Source organism: Puma concolor, chromosome C2 (genome assembly GCF_028749965.1).
Source record: "Puma concolor isolate L17-30 chromosome C2, mPumCon1.1.hap2, whole genome shotgun sequence".
Lineage (NCBI taxonomy): Eukaryota > Metazoa > Chordata > Mammalia > Carnivora > Felidae > Puma > Puma concolor.
This window is the reverse complement of record NC_141675.1, coordinates 134,730,329-134,755,935: the sequence shown is the minus strand read 5'-3', so window position 1 is coordinate 134,755,935 and position 25,607 is coordinate 134,730,329. Positions and strand designations below refer to the sequence as shown.

Below are 25,607 nucleotides of genomic sequence, written 5' to 3'. Positions count from 1 at the left end.
ACTAGTCATGATTGCCTTAATGAAAGCTCTTTATTTTCTAACATCAAAGGTTTAACAGGGCAAAGATGAGGTTTAAAATGCTCTGTAACTCCAACTTCCATTCATACCATACTTTAACAGTAATTTGTTTTCATCTTCATGTGCTGATGCAAACAGATCTATATTTTGTTCACTTAAAAGATTTAGACAACACCCACGGCCATTCGTCAGAAACAAGAACTTTTTATTTAGTTAAAAGGAACACAGGGACATTTGAAGACCAGATAGTTACAAGTCTCTTGAGGAGACACAAGCATTGAAGAAACTAGCAGAAGACAAGAGGAGCCGCAGTTCACTCTCTCAGACGAATCCTCAATACGAACACATGATTGATCACTGATGCCCTCCAACCCATTTTCACACTAAATCATAGTTTCTCTCCTTCATGAAATGTCGGTGTGCTGTGCTTACCTCCACATGGACGGTGGTGACGACGCACCTGGTCCCAACCATAAGACCACCTTACATGCTAATGGAGGCTGAACAGAGCTATGGAAAACCTTAGGCACACTCTGCAGCTGCTTTCACTGCTAATCCCCACCCCCAAACAACTGTCTTTGTTTTGTGGGCAAGGGAAGGACCAACTCGATTCCAGAACCCCTTGGAGAGCTACTTGTGGTTATATAGGCAACATGTGAAGACATATGATTTATATTGTGTATGCCATTTTTTTGTTCTAGACGGAGTATAATATTGTTTATACAGCTATTAACAAAGTTATTACAAAATCTGTTGAATTTTAAACTAAAAATAATTGTAAGGCACATGTCTTGCACAATTGAAATTAGACAGTTCTTGCCTCTAAGTAAAATATTTGAGTAAATTTACACCACAGTTAATGAAATAGCTTCTTATTTCTGAAGAGATTTCCTAAACACTGTCTGACCCCAGAGCAGAGAAACTGAAAGAAGATGAACCATTTCTAGAAAAGAAACATTTTCTGTGGTAATTTATCTATGTGTGTGTGGATTCAGCTGAAAATAGTGATAAATTTCTTTAATCAAAACAGCATGTACTGAAAAATGAAACACCATAAAAATAAATATTAGAACAGTCCATTTTTATCAAACACTTATGTAAAGGTAAAATATTTTTGCACACTGTAAACTTTAATACAATTTACATTACATGAACTAGATTACAACTTATGAAAGGTGAAAGAAACAAAAATAACTGCCTCCAACACATACACTTCTCTAATGTGTTGACAGCAATTTTATCTGCATGGTCCATTCCATTTACTTGAAGTTTGGGTGCATCCTTTAGCGATAAGCATGTCTCACTCCATTGTTAGCACAGCGTATTTTGTAAATGAAATAACCAACATATAAAAATTATTTTAATATTTGCCTCAAGGGGGAGCTTACAGTTCATCTTGCAGATCCTCTGAGATTTCAAGCCATTCCAAGCGAATGTTCTAGATGCCATTCCTTATGCAGATCCAGAATTCTAAAATTCTATTTTCTGTGCTGGAGCCAAGTCGATGGATTCTTATACTTCCATGCCACTTTCTTTTCTGGTGCTTTTTGAAATCCACAGGGTGGACTGGTTTGGGCTAGTTTTTGTTCTTCCTTTACTGAAAAACATAAGAAGAAGTAAGTTCAATGCCTGAGACTTATTACTGAAATAGGCATGTTTTGGTCCCAGGGGAGATTTTGCAAACCCTTCTTATGAAAGGGTCTTTCTTCTCTCACCAGCACATCTACAAAAAATTCCAGATTATTCCAGAATGTGAAGATGGTAAATAGACCATGTAAAATAATGAAAAAAATAGAATGATCTCTGTTTGACACTTTGTAGTACAGAATTCAGACACATTCACACGCACACGCACGCACACACACACACACCACAAATATGTCTGAAACAATACCAACAATTTTCATTATAATCACCAATAAATCTTCATTTTATTTGATAAGTGATTTTGAAATTTTGCTTTGTGGATATTCTTCCATTCACATATGCTGCATTTAATGCTAAAGGATTGAAACAGTGTTTTTGTCCTAAGTATAAAGACCTTCCTAATCACCATCCCTCAGTTTTCCTTTTTTATAGTTAAGTGGCTTAATCCCTGAAAGTTTGGTTTGACTTCAGTCTCTGCAACCAATGTAGTTCAAAGTAGATTCAGGCCTTGATAACTTTGTTCCTCTAGACCTGAGACTGAACTTCACTCTCCTTGGACGTGGAATCTGAGCCCACATTTCCAGCCCCTGTATCAGAGTTGGCTGTCTCCTCACTCTTTCCATAAAATGGCCACTGCTCAGGCTCCTGCAGAAGTGCCCATTCCTGAGTTTATGTAAGTCATCCTCCTCTAGGCTACTTATCAAGATCTAGATTCCTTTGGGTCTAGTTTCCAGAGAATGAACCCTCACCTGGATCAAGTAACCACTTCTGGTCCCTTGTGTCATGCACTTCCTGCCCCACACAGACCTCCCTTCCCCCGCATCTGCCCCACTCCCCACAGGTACTACATTCCAGTTACTCTCAGTGTAGGTGGGGAGGGCAGAACTCCTTCAAAGAAAGAAAAGAACTCTTCCTAACAAGCCTGAACAATACAATTCTATAATATTAATTGACTTCAGTTTAACTGTGATTTTACTACTAATAAAATATGTCCAAATTATAGGTTTTGGAGATTTGCTTCCAAATAAGTAAGATCAACACATCTTTATCTATGAAGTCATCTAACATGAAGGAAAAAAACAAATCAAGCAAAGTTTATAAATAACATGACATTTTTTAAATGGTAAATAAAGGCAGTTAAGTTATGAAGGTAACTTTTTTGTGTAGCATTAGTATTTCATTTAAGAGTTACTACCAGTTAAGGAAACAAGAGTTACTATTTTGAACATGACATGGAATGATATAAGCCATCATGTGTACCAGATTGGAATTTAAACTTTCTGCAAGGCACTCAGATGATAATGGAGTTGAGTCTTTGATGAAGGTTCTCCTTGCTTTCCTGGAAGAAAGGAAAAGGGGAGGATCTAAGAACGAATGAATTAAGCACTACATCTAAGTCGGGCATCTGGAGGTACCCTACTTTGGTTTATTTTCTCACTCTGGGAATTTCAAACAAGTGAAAACTCCATAGATCTTCAAAAACCTGGAAACTTTTGCATGAATAGAATCTCCACAATAATACACTATTTGGAAGAAGGAAAACAAACTTTAAAGAAAACTCAGTTATTGGCACTATAGTAATTTTTATTTTAGAGATGACAATGCCTGCATAATATTTTTAAATCAATTTTTCTTTTTTTATAAATGTTTTTCCATAGATAATAGATCTATCCATAGATATTATAGATCTATCTATAGATCTATATTATCTATAGATCTATCTATAGATCTATTATCTATATATATGTGTGTATGTATATATGTATATGTATGTGTGTGTGTGTGTGTGTGTGTGTGTGTGTGTATATATATATATATATATATATATATAAACATTTTTTTTAGAGAGAGAGCATGAGCAGGGGAGAGGGGCAGAGGGAGAGAGAGACAGAATCTTAAGCAGGCTTCACACACAGTGTGGAACCCAACTCTGGACTTGATCCCATCACCCTGGGATCATGATTTGACCTGACACCAAGAGTAGGATGATCAACCAACTGAGCCACCCTAAAATCGGTTTTTCAAGCTGATTTGTTATTTACAGCTCTTCCTTAACAGTTTTCTGGGTTAAGGGGGGATTTATATCACATCCTTCCTCTACTTCTCTGCTTTTCACAATGACTAATCATCTTTTCATCTCTAGTCTTAGGACGTGAAGAAAGAAACGAGATATTTACTATCGTCTTTTTTCTGTACAAAATATTACAAAATTTCTAACTGTGCTTCACCTATATATTGGAAAACCCAGAGGATACAAAGTGTAGTATTAATTTGCCAGGCTTTATTTATCGTTACTCAAAATGTCTTATTTAAACAGCCTGTACATCACACTTTGGATCCTTTAAACAATTTATGTGAACCATTTACAGTTTATATCTATTTAATTGTTTCTTTCTAGGGTTTTTTTTACTTAGTAGATTCTTTATGGTCTATTTCAGAACAGATGAAGATAAACTAAAATCCAAAGAGAAAAATGACTTCATTTGCAGTCCTTCCCTGATGACGGCACTGTCTCGATCAGTTCTTATTTAAAATACTGACAAAGATGGCTAGTTTATTCTAGCAAATATGTTCTTATTTAAATCCAACATCTTTTCCTTTTTCTTTTAATATATATTTATATTTCATATATTAAAATGAAAAAAATTTCACCTCTAACTCAAGGGGATATGGCTAAATAGATATAAAAGAATACTCCGAAGAATCTTGCTGTTAAGATATATCATTTTGGCTGAAGATGCATACTAAAAGTGACATACTTTTACCATTGTACTTGATTTCCTCTACTCAGAAGACCCTTTGGAAATAAACAAAAGCCTATGACTTAAATTTTTGAAAAAGTATTATAGAGTGCACTTACAAAAATCAAGTCTTGCATACAACTTGGGGTCAAGATTGAAAGGCTTAGCATTAATGCTTATATGTAAGAAATAAGAGTCAGTATAGAGTAGTTGCATATGTTGTAAGCTTACAAAGATTCAAATTTCAGATCCACCACCCACACAAGCTGTGAGAACCAAAGCAAAATTGCGTAACCCATCTAAGCCACCATCTTCTCAACCGAAAAACAGAAACAAAAGGGCACCTACCTCATATGACTTGTGAATATTAAGTGAGGTAATACATGAATCCTGTATTCAAGGCCTATCTTATTAGACTGGATACATGGGGTGTGTACTGACAGATAGGAAAATCAGAACTTTCTCTCTTTATTTTTTAAGTGGGAGTGGAGCCCCAACCTGGGGTTTGAATTCATAACCATGAGATCAAGACCCGAGCTGAGATCGAGTCAAACACTTAACTGACTGAACCACCCAGGTGCTCCAAAATTCAGAACTTTCTTGAGACAAAGTAAAACTATAATTTATACTACTATTTTTAAAGAGTTATAAAAACCTACATAAAACTTTTTAAGTTGTCTCTGCATACATGAATTATTTACCTTTTATGCAGCATCTGGAAACAGCAGGTTCCAAAAGCGACCAGTATCAATAAAAGCAGTGGGATCGTTGGTATAACAACATAGATTAGATTAGGAATTATGCCTACAGAAGTAAAACAGTCAGTAAAAAAGATGGCAGAGGCAGAATTCTCACACTAACATTATATAAAATTGCCCAAAAATTCAAGGTAAAATAAAATTATTATAATTAAATTCCAAATAAATTTCTTCCCAAAATATTAAATAACCTAATAGAATAATATATTCAGGTTTAATAAAAATTAAAAACAAAATCATATTTCACTGGTTGCCATGCTTCAATTCAGTGTCTATATTTCTAAACCTACGATTAAATCTACAGTTCAGATAGAGGCTAGTTTTCATAACATATTAATAATCTTATCTATCTCACTTCATTAATTCTCAGCTATTACTTAGGAAAACAAGCACTGATTATTAAAGTAATTGTTGATTTATTGGTCATATAATCATCCTAACCAATAAGGTCAGTGCCATGATGATACTTAAGACTTTGGGATTAAATCAAAATACAAAAAAATTAACTGATGATACAGTCATAAGCCAGAGACACAAGACCCCAGAAGCATAAAGACTTGATCTTAATTAAATTCTAAAATGAATCATTTTTTAGTCCTGTTCCATTACACAATATTAAGTATTCTTGGAAAAGTAAAAACTGCCACACTTCAGTCCCAAACAGACTAAAATGACTTTATTGAACATTTTTTCAATGTCATAAAAGGGAAAATATTCCTAATATAATTATTTACTAATATTTTTAGTTAGGTTTAGATGTTCTGAATGATTTTAAAATCAGGCACCTGAAAAGTAAAAAGCAGTAAGGTTTAATGTCATGTTCATACAAGAAAAGCAAATTGAAAAACTATGCATTTAGCTAGCAAATCAAAAGTTGTCATCATTACCAATCTGAACAATTCTGTTCAAAATGGACCAGACTTAGACCAAACTATCCATTTTACTGTACAGCACGTCCTTTATTAACTAAAGATATATTATTATCTGAGGTCCAGTGATGGGGTATGCTTTTACCTACTCTTGAGCCCCTGACATGAAACTTCAAGCATTTTAGGACTCAGGAAGTATTTTCGTTCCTTTTCAAAATACCATCATGATCCTTTATACATAACAGTAAAGAAAAAGAGAAAGTATGTCCTACTCTTCCTCACATTTTAGATCACCTGTGGAAAGATTCTGAGACTCTGGCTCTTTGGCTCAATCTTCACAAAGCAACTAGGAAATATCAAGATTTCTGTCCCAAAATCACAGGACCATGCAAAAAGGAGCACCAAACTAATTCCTAGAGCAGTTTCTGACTGGGATTCAAATCCTAATCAGGGAATGTGCAATCTGCACTGGGATTTCATGATTTCTTTTGCAGACTGGTATGCTCAGGACAGCTGGGTTGAGAGCTAATTATACCTACTCTGTCCACTCTGTTCACCAGTGATGTCACCTTGATAGCTTGAAATCAGCCATGGTGGGAGTATAATATACCACAGGAATCTACAAAGGCTACAAATCAGGCTTTTTCTTTTATATCCACTCCCACACTGGTCTCTCCCTAAACATTTACCAGCACACCACTGTCTGCCGGCCGCTGAATGTGCTGATGTACATCATAACGCTTACATGTTGTTGGGGAAGTTCCCTGTGAATCCAGGTTTCCATGTGGATTACTTGGTTTATTACTAGATACATCTACCTGAGGTGAAAAATCAAAAGGAAACAAAATAGATTCTTCTATTCAAAAAACTAGCTTAGCATTATCTGTTTTAACCTAGTTCAAAAGTAAATTCCAGAGGCCAAATTTACTGCCCCCATCAATAAGCAATAAGAAAAGTTAGGGCTAACATGAAGCAGAGTTTAAAACTACAGTTTCTGCTCTTGATAGAGGAGTTAAAAAACACATGAATTCATTACCTGCTTCAGTAACAACCACATTTTGATGGGTATCTCCTGGCTGATTTGTAAAATACGTCTTTTCTACAGGAGAAGTTGGAATGATCTCTGTAAATAATAAGTACACACAACATATACAATGATAAAAAAAGAAATACAAATGTAGATGAAAATAAAAGTTTATTATAAAACAATGTAAACATCATAGCTTTTATTTCAGAGTAATAAAGGTACATGAAATTATTCAACTGTAAAGTCATCATTTAATTATCTTTGAATAAAGTATCCACTTGGTGAATCTTTGCAACTGGATCTACTTGGTGACTCCTTGCAACCCAAATCTGCATTTACGAATCAACAGCGCATCTATACTGATGACAGCCTGCTTTGGCAATAATGAAACCAAGCAGGTACAAAGAAAGGCAAAGAGAAGCATGAAGTGGGAGCATAAGAATGTGAGACACTGGGGTTCCTGGGTGGCTCAGTCTGTTAAGCGTCTGATTTCAGCTCAGGTCATGATCTCATGGTTCATGGGTTCGAGACACTTGTAGGGCTCTACGCTGACAGCTCAGAGCCTGGAGCCTGCTTTGGATTCTGAGTCTCCCTCTCTCTCTGCCCCTACCCCGCTCATGCTCTCTCTCTCTCTCTCAAAAATAAATAAACATTAAAAAAAATAATAAAAGAATGTGAGACGCTAACTGCAATTCAAAAGACAAGCATATCAGTACAATATTTAGATTTCTCCTTGCAGTAATAATCAGCAGATGACTACACGGATTGCACTGGGAATTGATGATTCAAGGAACAACATTCCAAAGCACATTTCTGTCCTAGAAAAACAGTGCCATACTTAGATTTGCTTTCGAGTAGTGTGTATTTCTTTTTAAAAAAACAATAATAGGGGCGCCTGGGTGGCGCAGTCGGTTAAGCGTCCGACTTCAGCCAGGTCACGATCTCGCGGTCCGGGAGTTCGAGCCCCGCGTCGGGCTCTGGGCTGATGGCTCAGAGCCTGGAGCCTGCTTCGGATTCTGTGTCTCCCTCTCTCTCTGCCCCTGCCCCGTTCATGCTCTGTCTCTCTCTGTCCCAAAAATAAATAAAACGTTGAAAAAAAAAATTAAAAAAAAAAAAAAAAAAAAAACAATAATAAATTAAGGCTTGCAGGTTATTTCTTTCCTGGTTTTATGAGACAAGACCTCCCCAGTGGCCATGCAATTACAAAGTGTCAAAATTTCTTACCATGATCTGATACTGCTGTGCCACCTATTTTTCCCCCTAGGGCACTGTTTGTTAAATTAACAGTTCAGTGAAAGTAAACTGAATTAGTAAGAAAAAAACCTGTAAACTTGTCTTTTGCTTCAAAAATATAATTCTTTGTTTATGTTTGTCAAATGATGGAAAAGAAAAAACACATGCAACATTTTAAATTAGTTTATAATGTTAAGTTATTTTTTTTTTTTAATTTTTTTTTAACGTTTATTTATTTTTTTGGGACAGAGAGAGACAGAGCATGAACGGGGGAGGGGCAGAGAGAGAGGGAGACACAGAATCGGAAACAGGCTCCAGGCTCTGAGCCATCAGCCCAGAGCCCGACGCGGGGCTCGAACTCACGGACCGCGAGATCGTGACCTGGCTGAAGTCGGATGCTTAACCGACTGCGCCACCCAGGCGCCCCATGTTAAGTTATTTTTAATACCATATTTGCTACTCTTTATTTGGCCACGTAGTCTCTCTTTATTGGACGTTTACCATACACCATCCTGTAAGAATATTTATTACCCTTGTGTACATATCTCACTCTAACACTTTAATAGCCTCCTGGAGGTTTTAGATATGGTCCTTTCCTACACTCATTTTTCTACAGAACTGAGGCACCTTATGCCAGTCGGTGCTCAACTGGTATTTGCTGAATAAATAATACAGATATTATTCTATTTATTAACACAGAACTGGTTATTTAAAAAAAATTAATATTTTTATTTATTTTTGAGAAATAGAGAGCATGAGCATGGGAGGGGCAGAGAGAGAGGGAGACACAGAATCTGAAGCAGGCTCCAAGCTCTGAGCTGTCAGCACAGAGCGTAACGCAGGGCTTGAACTTGTGAACCATGAGATCATGACCTGAGCTGAATTCGGATGCCTAACCAACGGAGCCACCCAGGCAACCCAGAACTGGTTATTTTTGAAAATACTCTTAAAAATCTTTAAATTGATGTAATTTCTGATTAACAAAATTTTGAAAACTTAATCCCATGTATACTATATTTAATGTCTAAGAACAAGAGTGCATAATGCAATTTTAATGAATACAAAAATTAGATTCAGCAGTATCCCCTTAAAAATGTCTTAGGAAAACACTGACAGTCACAAAAAGTAGATATGTAACTCACAGAACAATAACAAAAAACAGAAGAGTGAAAAAATCAAGTAGTGAGTTATTCAGTTTCTTCATTAATTACTAGGTTAATTGTTTATTATTTCAGATATCATTGGTCATATTATTAGATGGCATGCAGGGGCAGAAAGAGGAGATGAAGTTCAAATCACACAGTACTTCAGGTGTAACTGGAGAATAAAGTTCAAAATAAGTGGTCTAATTCACAAATTTTAATAAATCTCACTGCTTACTCCTTTAACCCCTCGCCACCAGAAATTAATCATTCTCCACTAAAAAAGCACTGACCATATAAGCAAGAAATTTCATCAAACCAGCATCCCCTAAAAACAAAACACTAAGCTCAAAGAAGGTTAACAAATAGAAAATAAAGATGAAAATATTCCAGTTAAAATAAAGAATAAAAATGCTATACACATAGTTATATATTTGTAACTATAAAACTGTACACGTGCATCAAAAACAAAAAAATACATAAAGGAATCTTATTCACAAAGCACAGGTTATTTGAAGATTTAGGTGGAATACAGAAGATAAAGAAGAAAATATTTTTTATCTTAAATGCTCTTTCCTGAGTAATATGAACCTAAATTACCTAATGTAAAACAAGTAAAGAAGATTCTGAGGTTGATAGTGTCCTGAATAATTTGGCAAGTATGAATGCAAAATAAAAGAAAATAGACACATGTACAAAGGGTCAAATAGTTTACCTAAAAGCTCAAAGAAAGGAGAAAAAGACGTTGTATTAAAGAATGCTCTGTAACATACTTTGTTGCATTCAAGTACATAGTGTCACAAATTTAAAACATCAGAGAATTTCAACTTTATATTTTTCCAATAAAAAAAAATAAAGACAAAGAACGTAAGTGCATAACAGATTTGGCTTTGCAAAGGCTTCTAGGATGGTAATGATGGATTTAGGGCTTTAAAGAATAAACTCACCAGGGATATAGAAAGCTGGCTAATATACTCAAGAGCAGGATAAATATAAGAGAAGGGTAAATCTAATCCAAATAATCCCTTGGGCTTTAAGGTCTTATGAGAAAAGGAATCATGTAATTTCAAGAGAATAATGGAAATAGCAGTACTTGATGGTAATTGCCTTCCATGAACACATTATGAGGTCAAGTAGACAGCCCCTCAAAAGATTTAAAATGATACTTCCCAACACTGAGGAGGAGAAAAACATCAAAAAAAAAAAAATTAAAGCCTAAGTATCTAGTTTGACTTTATTAGGTCATTAAAAAGAATTACTTTACAGAGTTTTTGCTGAGTGTCCACTTTTGGTCAAATTTTAATTTAGTCGATCTGTCCTCTTCACACTAATTCAAATTTACTATTTCAACAGGAAAACACACCAGTGTAGCTCAGGTCAATGCAATCTTCCCACGTGCTTGACGGGCAAGAAGGTGGAGACTTCAAACAAAAGCTATCTAAGGAGGTATGTTCCAAAGCATGACAATCATGGGAGGAACATGGCACAGGTCCCCACTTTTGTTTCCACTGCGGTTCAATGAGCCATAATCAGTCTGACTTTCACTGAGGAGCACATGCCAACAAATGATAAGCTAATGTTCCAGGAGAAAGTTGCTTTGTTCCCTTAAACTCACCAGATAATCACCCAAAGATCTGCTGTCCACGTGTGTAAATCTATAGGTGCTCTGGTGACTTATACCTACTTCACACACATTACACTAACTATTTAAAATATTTAAAGATAGATACACGTTCTTTGGAAAACCTATTTCCAAAACACTCTGACTTTCACAGAAAAATGTTCTTTTCTCTTAAAGACATGTCTCCAGATGTGTCTAGTTACTCCCTTCTATTTGACTGATTGGACAGTTTGCTCTAGAGCATGAAGTATAATTCAGTACACTGAGTGATATGACAAGGTACAAAGTAATTCCACGTTTCATAGCAGAGAAACAAAAGGATCCAAAGGAAGTGAAGCCTAAATACAAATAGTGAAGATAAAAATAGAAGCAAATACGCCCAACATCTGCTGTACCTCCTTACAGGACTTCCTACCTGGTTCATACTTGCAGATGTAATTGTGCTTCATGTTGCACCTGTCATCATTCCACTGGTAAAGGTAGGGCCCCCCCAGGCCTGGATTGGCTGTTGGTTGATGATACATCACAACACACTTTTCACTTCCACAGGAAGGTTCATCAGTATACCAGTTACTGCAAACAGAGCAACAGGAACACCTCTAAGTGATTTCAACCACCCTATTCTTTTGGTTTGGTTTTGTTTCAAGGTTTTTTTGTATTTAAATTCCAGTTAGTTAACATATAGTATCATACTAGCTTCAGGAGTAGAATTTAGTGATTCATCACTTACATGTAACACCCAGTGCTCATCACAAGTGCCCTTCTGAATATCCATCACCCATTTAGCCCATTCTATTCTGACATCCTCAACCAAGTAATGTCCATAAAGAGGAAGAAGCTGTTACCATAGAGATGAATGAGCCAGTTCAGCTGACTTTTGCACTGAGATACCCTAACCTCTTTACAAAAGCCCAGCACTCTCTCCTACAGTAACACTCAGTACGTCTGCAGATGGACCCCTTGTTGTAGAGTATAAAATTGCTGCTATGGTACATGTAAGGCTCTATTTGGCTCCCAAGATTGAGGAGGAAGAAGGACCTTAGGCATTCTTAAAATCCAACAAAATAAAATCAAGCTCTTCGAGAACTGCTTCCGAGATGCCAGCATGTATGTAAGTCTCTTCTGTCACCAAATTTGTACCTCTCAGTACATATGTAGATATTTTCTGTAAATAACCTATTTCTTCCTCCATTATTTACAATTTGTTTAAAGTCCAAAGTCAAATCTGGTCTTGTTAACCTAGAAATATTTCTGCCTTCACCTAGAAATACTTGTGATTTTCATCACTAAAGGGTTTTGACTCTAAATACAATTTTAATTTTTTTCAATTTATAGAAATTATTTGACTTTTTTTAAAAAAAAGAAAAAAACAAAACAAAACAAAAAACCCAGAAATCTCCCTCCTCCCTTTCGAGTCCCCCCCACAGCACACGTAACTCCTCAAGATCCCTACTCACCGGTACTGGGAACTGCTTCCATCAGACCACTGGTAGAGATCTGGACAGGCACCAGATGTTTGCCCCTCTCCGTTTCGCCAAAGCCCTATCCAGAAATCACCATCAGAAATCCCTGTTCCTGGTTTTGTCAGGTTTTGCAACATACTTTCTATTAACTTCTGTTCTGCTTCATTCTCCAGGCTGAGGAGGGCCCCCCCCTCGCTCTCACAAGCCAGGCGTGCCTCCTGAAAGCTCACGCGGCTGGACAGTTCGTGGAAGTAGGCCATTTTGTAGCAGGGATGCTTGAGGTCAGCAAAGCACACCTTTTGGCCTGGAAAAAAGATAGCATGCATTGATTCTTTGAACTATATTCATAATGCTACTATGAATTAGGATTAAAGAACCAATCAAGGGGCGCCTGGGTGGCTCAGTCGGTTGAGCTTCCAACTTCGGCTCAGGTCATGATCTCACAGTTCATGAGTTCGAGCCCCGCATCAGGCTCTGTGCTGACAGCTCAAAGACTGGAGCCTGCTCCAGATTCTGTGTCTCCCTCTCTCTCTGCCCCACCCCTGGTCACTCTCTCTCTCTCTCTCAAAAGTAAATAAATATTAAAAAAAAGAACCAATCAAAACAGGATACACTCTCCCAAGAATGATTCCTCCATGGAATCATTTTATAGAGTTTATTTTTTAATTATTATTATCAATTTATAAAAGCAAAATGATTCCCTGGTAAACTTGTAATATGAACTTTTAAACACAGGACTCCAAAAAAACGTGTGTTAAGAGAACTCATGATTCTTCTGGCTTAGATACAAACCAATTACATAGCAAACGAAACTAGCAAAAGAAATTGCTTTTTCTTTTAGAGCAAAGAGAGCTAAAAGGTCAAAGTTATGAAAGAAAAATAATTCACAAAAGAACTTAATTTTTAAAACAAGTAAAAACCAATGTATAGAAGGTATCATAAAAAAGATACAAGGTGGCAAAATTTAAGGTGTAAACATTTGCTTTTATTGTATATATCTGAAAGCAAATACACTGAAATTGAAAGTTAATAGAGGCCAGAATGAAGGTAACTCTAGTAATAATTAACTTATTAATATACAGCATTAGAAGTGACAGGAGAGATTTCTAGAGTACTCTTTGAAAAATTCTCATTACCAATTCTCTGAATATTTTCTGGTTTTATAGGACATGCTATGTGTGAGTGTCAATTGCTCAGCCAATGACCTCTCTTTTTACACAGGCAGCTCAAATGAGTCATAAACTCCAAATAAAATTTCCCAAATTTGAACTTAGAGAATCAAGTACTTAAAACAAACAAACAGAAAAGAAGTGCATTTTAAATATGAAAAAGCCAAATGGCTTAGGGTTGGAATAAACACTTCAGGAAATAAAGGAGCTATTAAAAATCTCATCAGATGGGGCTCCTGGGTGGCTCAGTTGGTTAAGCATCTGACTTTGGCTCAGGTCATGATCTCACAACTCGTTGGTTCAAGCCCCACGTCGGGCTCTGTGCTGACAGCTCAGAACCTGGAACCTGCTTGGGATTCTGTGCCTCCCCATCTCTCTCTTCCTCCCCCACTCACACTCAGTTTCTGTCTCTCAAAAATGAATAAATGTTTAAAAAGATAAAAAATAAAAAAATAAAAATCTCATCAATTGCTAATTATTCTTAATTTCTATAACTTGGATAGAGAGCAGGGTAGGCTGAAATTTGTTGAAACTCATCTTTCAAAGATGGTTAAACAATGAGCTAAAAACAAATTAGGTGATAAATATTTAGCAGACTTGAGAACAAATTATTTTTCAGCTTTAGAGTCTCCATTTATGTATTAAACACACACCAAATAAAAATGACTTCTTCAAATTTATTATAAAAAATGCCCTATTAGACTGGTTGAGATTAATTCCTTTATGAGTGTGAAAGGGGTAACACTGCATTTCTTTTAAATTTTCCCTAAATTAGAATTTCATTAAAATCAAATCCAAATTCACTTAAATTTACCTTTCCCTACAGTTAATCTTAACTATTGCTAGTTTTATTGCATATTTCTTTAGGAATAAAGATTGGGGACCACAAAATGTCCAAAATCCATGAATAAATAAATAGAATAATCAGAATTTGGAAAGGAAGTTTAAAATGTAATTTATATTTATACTTGTATTTTAAAGGTTTTTATGAATTACAGCACTTGATTAAGCCACCTATTCTGATATCTCTAAAGATTTTCAAAGTCAGTATATACATAAATATGTGTGTGTACATATATACACATATATACATATATTTTTAAGTCATATATGTGTTTGTGACAACAAATGAAGCTTAGAATAATTTTTGAGACTTCTTAATGGAATATCATCTTTTATAAAACTTCATTGTGTGACATCACTAGTTTACTTCTGCTCTAACAACATCTGTGAAGACTTAAAGACACAGGCAAAAGTTTGATTTAAAAAAATCTCTCAGAGGGGCGCCTGGGTGGCGCAGTCGGTTAAGCGTCCGACTTCAGCCAGGTCATGATCTCGCGGTCCGTGAGTTTGAGCCCCGCGTCGGGCTCTGGGCTGATGGCTCAGAGCCTGGAGCCTGCTTCCGATTCTGTGTCTCCCTCTCTCTCTGACCCTCCCCTGTTCATGCTCTGTCTCTCTCTGTCCCAAAAATAAATAAACGTTGAAAAAAAAAATTAAAAAAAAAAAATCTCTCAGAATCAAATTTCATACACCTCTACATGTGAATTTCACATTTGTCTACATATGAAGCAGAATGACTTCCTCCTAACTACACTATGGATGATAATAACATCAGGCCACAATAAATCCACATACATATCAGGGATATTAGAGTGTACAGGATTCAGCTAACTACCAGCAAGGGAAGTCCTATCGCTCTGTTGTTTAGATTTGCCCCCTTATTATCACCAGACATGTATGCAAATGATAGACAATCTCCAGAATGACCAACCTGTTTCATTTTGTTTTTCATTAGCTTCTTTGGGTCACTTCTGATCTCTGCTATCAACTTTAAAAACCGCCACAAATCCCTCTCTGTCTGTTATTTCTTTATCCCAACCCACTGTCCATAGCCTCCACTGCTTTCTTAGTCTTTTTCTGTGTTCAGTTTAGATTTGGCCTCAGAAAACAGACTATGAAGCATTTAATGTAAAATAAAGTCAAATGCTAAGAAATTAAGGCATAGCTTTACTGCTTTCTTAAGATTCATCTTCATGAACATTATTCTTGTTGGGATTGAAGGTTTTTTTTCACTTGATATTTAATTTTGTGGCTGATGAAAAAAATTTGTCAGTAGCGGAGGGAGGGAGAGTTATTGTACTTAAACACTGGCTAAAAACTACAGCATTCAAACATTGGATTCTTAATTATAGTACACCACACTGAGTCAACATTGGTACCACATCCATTCTCCCCCAGAATCAGCAATTAATGACCTATGATGACACTCAAGTCAGGAGGGAGCAGGAATCCAGAGGCCATTAACCTCACAACGGTGTTTGAGTGATAGGCATTCAGTATCATGACACAAGCTGAGAACAGCCATCTAATACAATAGCAGTTGGAACAATGCAAGCACAACACCCAGTAGTCCTCTCTGTCTCATTAACTGTGATCCGGACCCAGAAGCAACACACTGAATAATATGAACAAATTAACAGACTTCCCCAACTGATTGTTAATGAAAATGAAAATGCTAGTATGATTGACCACAGGAAAATGGAATTAAAGAGACTTGAAGAGGACAAATCAGTCTCAGATAAATAATCCTTGAGAGATGATCATGGAAGTCCCAGTGGCTGATTCTAATACAATTATTTATTTTAATTTCTCCTAATTTATTATTAGATTTTGTGATGACTTCATTGTTTAAAATGGTTGTTCCTGATGATATTCTAAAAATGTCATGAAGCCCAGTGAGCATTGTGCCTGCATTTTTAACGCAAGCTATTTCCATTTTCATCTCCTACATCCTTTACATATTTCTAAGTCTCAAAATATATCGTAACTGCATTCCCTTGAGTTTTCAACTTGCTCAATTTTTCACTCCAAGAACTCTCAGACTTGGATTTGACTCCAGCATTTCTGAAATATTAAGCTTGTCCAACAAGATTGTTTTGCAAGATGTCAAAAAGAAGCCAACTTAAAAAAAAAATCACCAGAAATCTGAAAGAGTAAACATTATTTATGTAACAAGGTTAGCACAAATTCAGAGGGTGCCTACATGGGATTGATATGCTAAAAGTCTCTGTTCATGATCTTTAATGTATTAAAATATAAGTGCAACACAGATTTATTTATGGTGAGGGGACAGAAATGATGGTAAGAATCAACTCATTTATAAAATATGATAGCACTTTGAGGGGCATGTGGTTGCCTCACTCAGTTAAGCATCCTCACTCAGTAGTGATCTCATGGTTCGTGGGGTCAAGCCCCACATCAGGTTCTACGCTGTCAGCATGGAGCCTGCTTGGGATTCTCTCTCTCCCTCTCTCTTTCTGCCCCTCCTCTGCTCATGTGCACACACTCTCTCTCTAAAAATTAATTAATTAATTTAAAAAGGTAGTAATTTGAATAAAATGCTTAAGAGAACTTTAGTGCAATGTGGAGATTTCTAACACCACTACGTGAGTCCACAGAGAAATAATGCTGATATAAGAAAAACCTAAGGTAGGGGCGCCTGGGTGGCGCAGTCGGTTAAGCGTCCGACTTCAGCCAGGTCACGATCTCGCGGTCCGGGAGTTCGAGCCCCGCGTCGGGCTCTGGGCTGATGGCTCAGAGCCTGGAGCCTGTTTCCGATTCTGTGTCTCCCTCTCTCTCTGCCCCTCCCCCGTTCATGCTCTGTCTCTCTCTGTCCCAAAAATAAAATAAATAAACGTTGAAAAAAAAAATTTAAAAAAAAAAAAAGAAAAACCTAAGGTAGGGATTATATTTAAAGTAATTACTAATACTGCACAGGCCCGAGGTGGTAGCTGGCATGGCATTGTTTATGACAGGTATTCTCTCTTTAGTTGTGGAGGATGGAGTGGTCCAGGGTCGTAGGTGAGGGGGTAGAGACTGTGATGGCTGCACAACAGAGGGACCCTCAGGGGATCAGAACAGGGGCCAGGTACTGGAACAGGCAGATATTCACTCCAAAGTATCCACCGAATATCAGCTGTGTCCTCAGACATTGAATGGAAAAGTCACTAGCAGTTCAGATCTACCAAGTCTGTTTTCACAAAAGGATACACATACATTGTCCACTTTTACTACCGTTTATATATCATCAGTAAAGCTGACAGTGTGAATTTCTTTACATCCAATTCTATTTCACTACTGACTACGGCTTCTGTGTGCAGATTTGGTCCAAGCTGTAGCAAAACCAGCGAAAGCAGCTATTGAATGCTCACCACCATTTCAGATGGTCACATTTGGCTGTCATGGCAGTGGAACTCCAACAGCTGGGAAACAAATGTTGCCCTAATTCCCAGAAAAGTTCCATTAATACAAATCTTCTGGAAGCAACTTTTCCCACTTCTGTAAAGGCTCATCTTCCTAGAGAACCATTGAGATGACCTCTCTTCTCATTCTGTGAGATCACGTGGAGAATCCTTTTCTCTGATCTTTAAATGTTACATTCAAATAAAATCTGTCATTGACTGTTTTGAACAATAAGAATTCTACAAGCTTCCACCCACAACATCGACTTCCATCTACTTTTCTACTACCCATAAAATATTTAGATGAATATTCAAATAACCATATCACAGTGTTATTACACAAGGCAACACTGATACTAACAATAATTTATTAAATGTCACCTAGCATCTCCAAGGACAAACATCCTTTGATTGTTGTTTTATATACAAGCATGACAAAAGACTTTCCACCTAGGATTCTGCACCTGTTAATTTTATACATACATGCATACAGAACTACATATATCCACATGCACTTTTTTTTAGAGATAATTCTCAGGACTGCCTACTAGAGTAAACATTCCTATCACGGTCACAGCTAAGATTCTGCTATTCTATTATTCCCATGAATAGATAGTTTCGTCTTCTGTCATAGTCATGAAATTCCTTTAGACCTAAATATTGGCAGTAAACGTTTTTGACCTTGATGTAAAAGTGGAGCCAAACTCATAAAGTTATGGCAGTTTACTTTTTTCTTTCTGAATAGAAAGGATCTATGATTTAGTTTTATTTTGCTTATGTTTACTAATTTTCTGACAGTTGAGTCCTCTGTTAGTAAAGTAATAACATTTTTCTTATACCTCACACTAGCATCATATATTGTCAATATTGAGTATTGAGTTTATATCATAATTTTTAATAAAAATATAGAAGATATTGTATGAATTCCCATGGCTCAATCATGATCTACTTTTTGTTACAAAAAGAAAAAAAATTGTACAAAAGAGGATCTACATGATAAATCTTTCCCAAAGCAGACTGACTGAACTTTGGACATGTTACCAGATCCCACAAAATAATTTGTTTTTCCTAATTCTTTCTTACCCCTCCTCAAAATCAAACTGGTAAATGGGTAGATCCCACATTATACAGAGTGACATGACCTCTGATAACAAGGTTATCTGATTTCTAAACTAAAAAGAAATTCTTTGAAGCATTCCGTGTTCAATATTACACCTACTTCTTAAGAGCTATTCTTTATTTAAAAAAAAAAAGTTTTGTTATAATAAACTCTCATTTTTGTAACAGATTTTATAGTGCAATTAAATACATAATGTGCTATTATGAGTGTGCTGGAATCTATTTTCTTACATTAATAAACAAACTCAAAACTGGAACCCTGGGTCATTTCGTGAATGGTGGTGCCAGCTTTGCAAGGTCCTACCTCTCCCACTGGGAAATACCACAAGCTTTGAGAAGGTAACGGGACTCCTTGCTCAAACTCACACTTACCCAACTGGGCCACCCAGGCACCCCTACTATGCATATTTAAAAGTGAGGTCTAAATAGCAAATGGTAAACCAAGTAACTTTGTGACTTAAAAGTTCAAGCATTCAATCAGAAAGAACTGGTTTTGAATCCCAGAGCTATACTTGAATTGTAGGTACACTGGGAACATTACTTAAATGTTCCTGGCCTCAGTTTTCTTACCTAAAGGGAGCGTGGTTAGGAGTTCTAAAGAAATACAGATAAATAATAATAGCCAGACATTTATCAGTAGTTTAGCATGGATGTTCTCACTGCTAGCGCAATCCACACCTTTGGGTAAATTAGGAAAAGATGTTCTTTCCTGGTGATACAGGCTGTTGAGCTAGAAAAAGTAGTGTTTTCCTCTAGGTGGCCTCAGCTCCAGGCGCAGAACTTGCATACTGAGCTCCCTCTCAGCTTCTTGGGACACACCTCTGTGCATGACACAATCTGCACAAATCTTTTCAAACTTCTTGACCCTCCAACAATCCTGTGCTGTTGGTCTCATCTGTAGATCTCATCCTATTTTAAAAATGAGGCAAGGGGGCATAGAAAAGTTAGATAATTTGCCGGATTCACACAGCTCATAAATCGGGGTTGTGAATCAGGCAGTCTAGCCCCGCAGTCCATGCCTTCACCCAGATGTCTATGCTACCTCCATATATGTCTCAAATGTAGTATTTTTTCTAAAGTGAAATATTTAATGAATAAATAAAGGGACTGATGAATATACACATTATTCGGGTTTTCCTTGTTATAATTATTAGCGTTGATCTGTTATTGATTAGCACTGCTACTATATGCAAGGGTTTGTGCCTTGAGAGTTTGTTTTTCTGAGCAGCTTGTGAATTTTCTATTACTCTACAATTAGACATGGGATTAATATTGGGACATCTATCTCATATTTTCAAACCACATGCAGCCTTAATTATTTTATCTAGTTCTTTCATTTTTCCAAATAAAGCAAAGCCCAAATGGATTTTTCCCAATTACAAAAAATGTAACTTCAGTCAAGTTGTCAGGCATGTTATATTACCAGTAGTATGTTGCCACAGTGAAAGAAACAATCCCGCCTGAAAGTTGTGTACAGCCATCCACCTGTATGCCAAGTGCCTAGCACAGAAAGCTGTTATAAAATCTAGTGAGAACATCAGCTGGGTTTCCACCCTGGACCCCTTTATATAATACTACCTCTTTTTTAACATTAATGTAATAGATATTACCTTCCTCAGGAAGAAGAGTTATAAAAACAAAACTATAAAATAATGAAAAATAGCAGTTAAGGAGTAATGGCTACAATAGATGTGTAATTTATTAGATGACTAGTAATAAGATTAATGTGTTCCTTTCTTGCCCAAGAGATACTTAAAGTAATTGCATCTTTGAAAACTGCTCTGTCATCACTTTATGCTTTTGATGATGTCATGCAATAGTACCACAGGCTGAGATACGCTCAGCAGATTTTTTTTGTATCTCCTTTGCTATCATAATAATCTATGGACTACTGGTCACCACCCAAGCACTTGCATAATTCTGTGGCATCTGCACAATAAAAGAAATATGTCTAAATCACCCAGTCTCCAATGTAAAACGCATGCCAATTTTAATGAGTTCAAATTAATACATATTACATTTTTCTGCAGAAATTTGGAGGTATCATGAAATACACTTAGTGCCATTTTGCTGCATCAACAAATTGGGGATCACCGCTATGTGTACTAAAAAGAAAAAGCAAGAATTAAAAAAAAAATTCATTACTTTAAAACACTTAAAATGTTTAAAAGTATCCACATGCTCTTTAGACATATCTTCCCATCTTAGAAACCTGAGTTTTCAACACTTCTTTTTCATATGTATCCATGTCCCCATAAGTAAAATCCTCTTATCTTTGTCCTAAAGATGTCATTATCTACCAGTAAAGTCACAGAATTAAATGATTGTACTTCCTACAAATATTCTCTACACATCTGTGTTCAGCAACAAATCAGTACAAATCTAAGATCCTAAAAGTAGTTCACAACTTTGACTCATAAATTCATTAAGTCTTGCATTAAATATTCTTTAATTCATGAAATTACTCTCGCGGTTATCTATTTTTATTACATATTTGTGCATCAGAATAAGCATGACCACTAACCTATAAAAACACTTAACTATTACTGCTTGATGCTATTAACCCTTATGGGACAGATTATGATTATGAAGTTTGAAATGTAATTTCTTATTAAAATATTTTAACTTCATTTATAAATAATGCTTTCTATTTTTAAAACAGTGATGTATTTAAAAGTATTGGAGAGTATCTTATTGAATATTTTAAAGTGCTAAAACGAAATTTTTTATAGAGGATTATTTTGCAAGTTCCTGTCTTTTTTCTGGTGAAAGTAATTATTTTGGCACACTATATAGAAATTACTAATAGCTGTACTGATATTTAGCAAATAGAATATAAGTATTTTCCTAATAATGGCCCCTGAAAGCTTCTTGCATTGGGCAGACACTCGATTAGAATTTTGGTAAATAGCCCCCAGTGGCAGGAAAAAGTTGATGCATACTTCAAAACTTAACACTGATCAGGCAGACAGTAGACCTACAACTTTCAACATGTCATGTTTTAGACTGTCTGCACTCATGCTATTATGGCGAAAATATATTTTTAAAAATTTGTCTTCAAAGGATAAAGTCACAAGTTTATAATGATCAAATTTTAATGTGATTTTTAGGGCCAAAGGCAATTAAAATAGTCATAAGAAAAACATAACTAAATAATTGTTTTGATATCAAGTAAACATCATCATTTATGTTAAATCAAATAAATCATGTTCAGTTAATTAGAAATTTTCCAGATGTCACCTACAATATGCTTATAAATATTTAATAGGAAAACACAGCAAAAGGTTTGCAACAATTTATGCGATAATACAACACAAAATAAACTTCTCATCAATAATGTTTTAAGTTCTGTTTTTACTTTATATATTTCTTTTCCGCAAAGTTTATGGCATGTAAACAAGAATATGCCAAATGGATACTATTTAAGTCAATGGAGTGTTTCTATGTGTTTAAAAAACACCATATGCTAAAAGCCTGGTCTGTGCTGTTCATTTATTTGTAAGAGTAATTCTCATAAACACAAAGTCAGCCAAATATGTAATTTACACACTCAGGTCTATATAATACACTTTTTCTTCAAAGCCAAATTAAGGGGGAAAGGATCTAATGTTATGGCTCCTGTGACATCCTTACCTGATACTGTAAAGTTTTCATTTTATAAATATAAAGACTGATTTTCTCCTCCCCCACCCCCCATATAAGCAGCATGTATGTCCAAATGATAGTTCACAGTGTATTTAATTCCAGTGTCTCCAGAGGGCCAAAAGTTAGTGGAGAATGATTGATAACTAGACATTTAAGAATTATATTCTTAAGATGCAGAACATCACATATTGCTGAGGGGAAGATCAGCAACAATTAAGCTTAATATGTCAGTTTCTAAAGGTCTGGCTTCACTACTGATTAAGTACATGTCATTTGTCATCTATCTCTACCTCTAGTGACACCTGTTATACAGATGCACAGAATGTGAAAGGGAATTTGTGCTTTTTACATTTAAAAAAAAAAAAAAAAAAAAAACTTCCACACTTAAAACACATGCTCACCTACATTCAACAAATATTTACAGAAACACTTTATTTTTTTTTTCTGCCTCGACACTGTTTTCCAGAGTGGCTGCACCAGTTTGCATTCCCACCAACAGTGCAAGAGGGTTCCCGTTTTTACAGAAACACTTTAATCAGCATCTCAAGAAATTTCAATAAGGATGGTTATGCTCAAGTTTCCTGCAAGGCCCGACTCATTCATCCTAAGCTTTTGAGACTCTTCGTGTTTTAAGAGTCCTTGCCCAAAAGTAAGGAAGGGTGAATACGATATAAATTACTCAACAACAGAACAGAAGTCGAAGAAAAATTAAAATCAGAGCGAATGCTGGGAAGCTTGCCAATTCTGACCCATTTCCCTGACACTGACTCAATCCACCTAAATGGGCACCTACTGTGTGCATGGACCTGCGGTCATTACCATGTACACCTCTGCCCAACTCGAGCTGACTTCATTTTCTGAGAAGTCCCTAAGTTGGAATAAGGCGTGCAAAGGAAAGGAGTCTACAAGGATCGGTCAGTCCCCCGTTCTTCGTCAGCGCTCCCTGAGAACAAAGGCTGTGCGCCCGGGAGTCTGTGAGCGCCCCACAGCTAGCAGGTCTGGGCTGGGAAATCATCCGAGTGAACACCGTGCGCGGACTGAAGTCGAGCCAGACCAACAGGGGGTGACATTTCTGCAGTGGTTCTTACGGCTTTGGGTTTCCTCTGCCTGCTCCATGGTACCCCACCCCTTTTTGCAGGTGCCAAGCCCTGCCCGGTGGCCAACTCCCTTACAAAGAAGGTGGAAATTACTCCTGGAAAACGCTGTAGTGCTCATGATAAAGCAGAGCTCGCTTCACAGCTACGGAACCAGGCACTTCCAAAAAATTGAAACTTTTCTCTGTGCGTGTTTTGCGGGGGAGGGGAAGAAAGCGGAATACAATCTTTTCCCCCCACCCCCACGCCCCCTGCTCATCTCGGCCCCGTACCCTGCACAGGTTTCCAACCTCCAGGAGAGCCTTCATCCCAGGACGGTCGGTCCCGCACCACCCTCGTCCGCGCGCCCCGCGGTCCCCTCTCCCGGCTCATCCGCCCGACGGGCGGCCCCCCTGACTCACCGCTGACCACCCGGCGGCAGAAAACTCCGTGGCCGCAGAGCAGCGCGGCGCCCAGCAGCAGCCAGACCACGCGGCTCATCGCGGCGCGGCGCGGCGACAGCAGCAGGTGTTGCGCGAAGCGAAGACGGCCTCTGCCCGCCGCGCAGCGGTAGCTCTAACCTCTGAGCCTCCCTGCCTCCCCGCCGGGCCCTACTCCCACCGCCGGAGCCCAGCTGGCCGGCCGCCTGCACTCATTGCCTTCGGCGGGGCCTGCAGCCAGGCGCGCTCGTGCCGCGCGCGGGTGTGATGGGCTAGAGCGCACCACACGGCGGGTGCGCGTTGAAGGAGAGGAAGTAGAAGTTAGAGGGTCCCGCGTCCGCCCCAGAGGTGAAGCGGAAGCCCCGGGCTGGACCCCCGGGCTGGACCCCCGGGCTGGACCCCACTCGCGCCCTGTGCTCCTGTCCCCGGCCTCTGGCTAGCGTAGGAATGAGCCCGTGTGCCTAGTCCCGGCTCTCAAGGCGGCGGCGGCAGCGGCGGCGGCGCTGTGCTGGCGGCGCGGTCTTATATACCCACATCCCAGGGTTCCAGCCCCTCTCGCTAGCAATGATTTTTAACTACTTCGTCTCTCCCGCTATGCGGAGCATCCCAGCCCCTCCCCTAAAAACTAGAGCCACTTTGAAAAAGAGTGCAGTCAGCAGCCCCACCTCCTCCCCTCCGCTTCCCCGGGTGCCCTCTTCCCATTCGCTAACAGACCAGATACTCGTTTGTGTGAAATGTGACAGCTTTGCTATTAAACTCTGGCAAAAGTTGGATCCATTTGGTTTTCTCAAAGATTAATGTCCACGGGGATGCCAAGTTGTGGGGCCTTTCTCTTTTTGTGCTAAATTGCTTGATCATATGTATTGCTAGATTCAGGGCACTAGCCACTATTCAAGATGGATTGGCGAAGCGGGAGCCAAAACCTGCTCGGTGAATTATATAACGTGGCAGGTTTTTCCCCACCTAGGTTCTGCAAATAGATTACTTCCAAGCAGGTTGTTTAACTAAATTGCCACAGGAGCAAATTGAAGAGAAGAATATTTAAAGCACGGTTTTCCCAATTGATTTCCATCTCAGTATTTGCAGCTCCAGAGAAAACCATTAACGCAAATATTCTGAATACTTGGGAATTTCTTGGATGTAAATGTATGTATTTCTTTGCACTCATCTCTCCCTGACCTGTGGTTTCTATTAAAAGTAAAACATTCTAAAACCCACAAAGACATTTTTTTCCCTTACCTGACTTGGTCTTCATTGTTTCAGTCCCGCCAAGGATGCTAGATTGTAACCTGCAGTATTGGAAAGAAGTTCCCAAGAGTTTCATCTATATCGAGGGGCACCTGGGTGACTCAGTTGGTTAAGCACTGGACTCTTGATTTCTGCTCGGGTCATGATCTGGGC

At 37.7% G+C, this 25,607-nt stretch overlaps 1 protein-coding gene across 2 annotated transcripts; it reads right to left on the bottom strand.

Annotated features, from left to right (window-relative positions):
- Positions 1 to 202: 202 nt before the first annotated feature.
- On the bottom strand, positions 203 to 24,727 carry CHODL (chondrolectin). Of its 2 annotated transcripts, XM_086675771.1 has the most exons (7): positions 24,189 to 24,727; positions 12,514 to 12,823; positions 11,472 to 11,629; positions 7,070 to 7,156; positions 5,108 to 5,210; positions 2,926 to 3,004; positions 203 to 1,615 (listed from the first exon to the last, which is right to left on the bottom strand). In XM_086675771.1, the coding sequence occupies exons 1-7, from the start codon at positions 24,265 to 24,267 to the stop codon at positions 1,613 to 1,615; spliced, it is 819 nt and encodes a 272-aa protein (XP_086531897.1). In that variant the 5' UTR covers positions 24,268 to 24,727; the 3' UTR covers positions 203 to 1,612. The 2 variants fall into 2 exon arrangements, with proteins under 2 accessions (XP_086531897.1, XP_025769175.2); XM_025913390.2 differs by lacking the exon at positions 2,926 to 3,004 and having other exon boundaries at positions 24,189 to 24,722.
- Between the last annotated feature and the right edge of the window lie 880 nt (positions 24,728 to 25,607).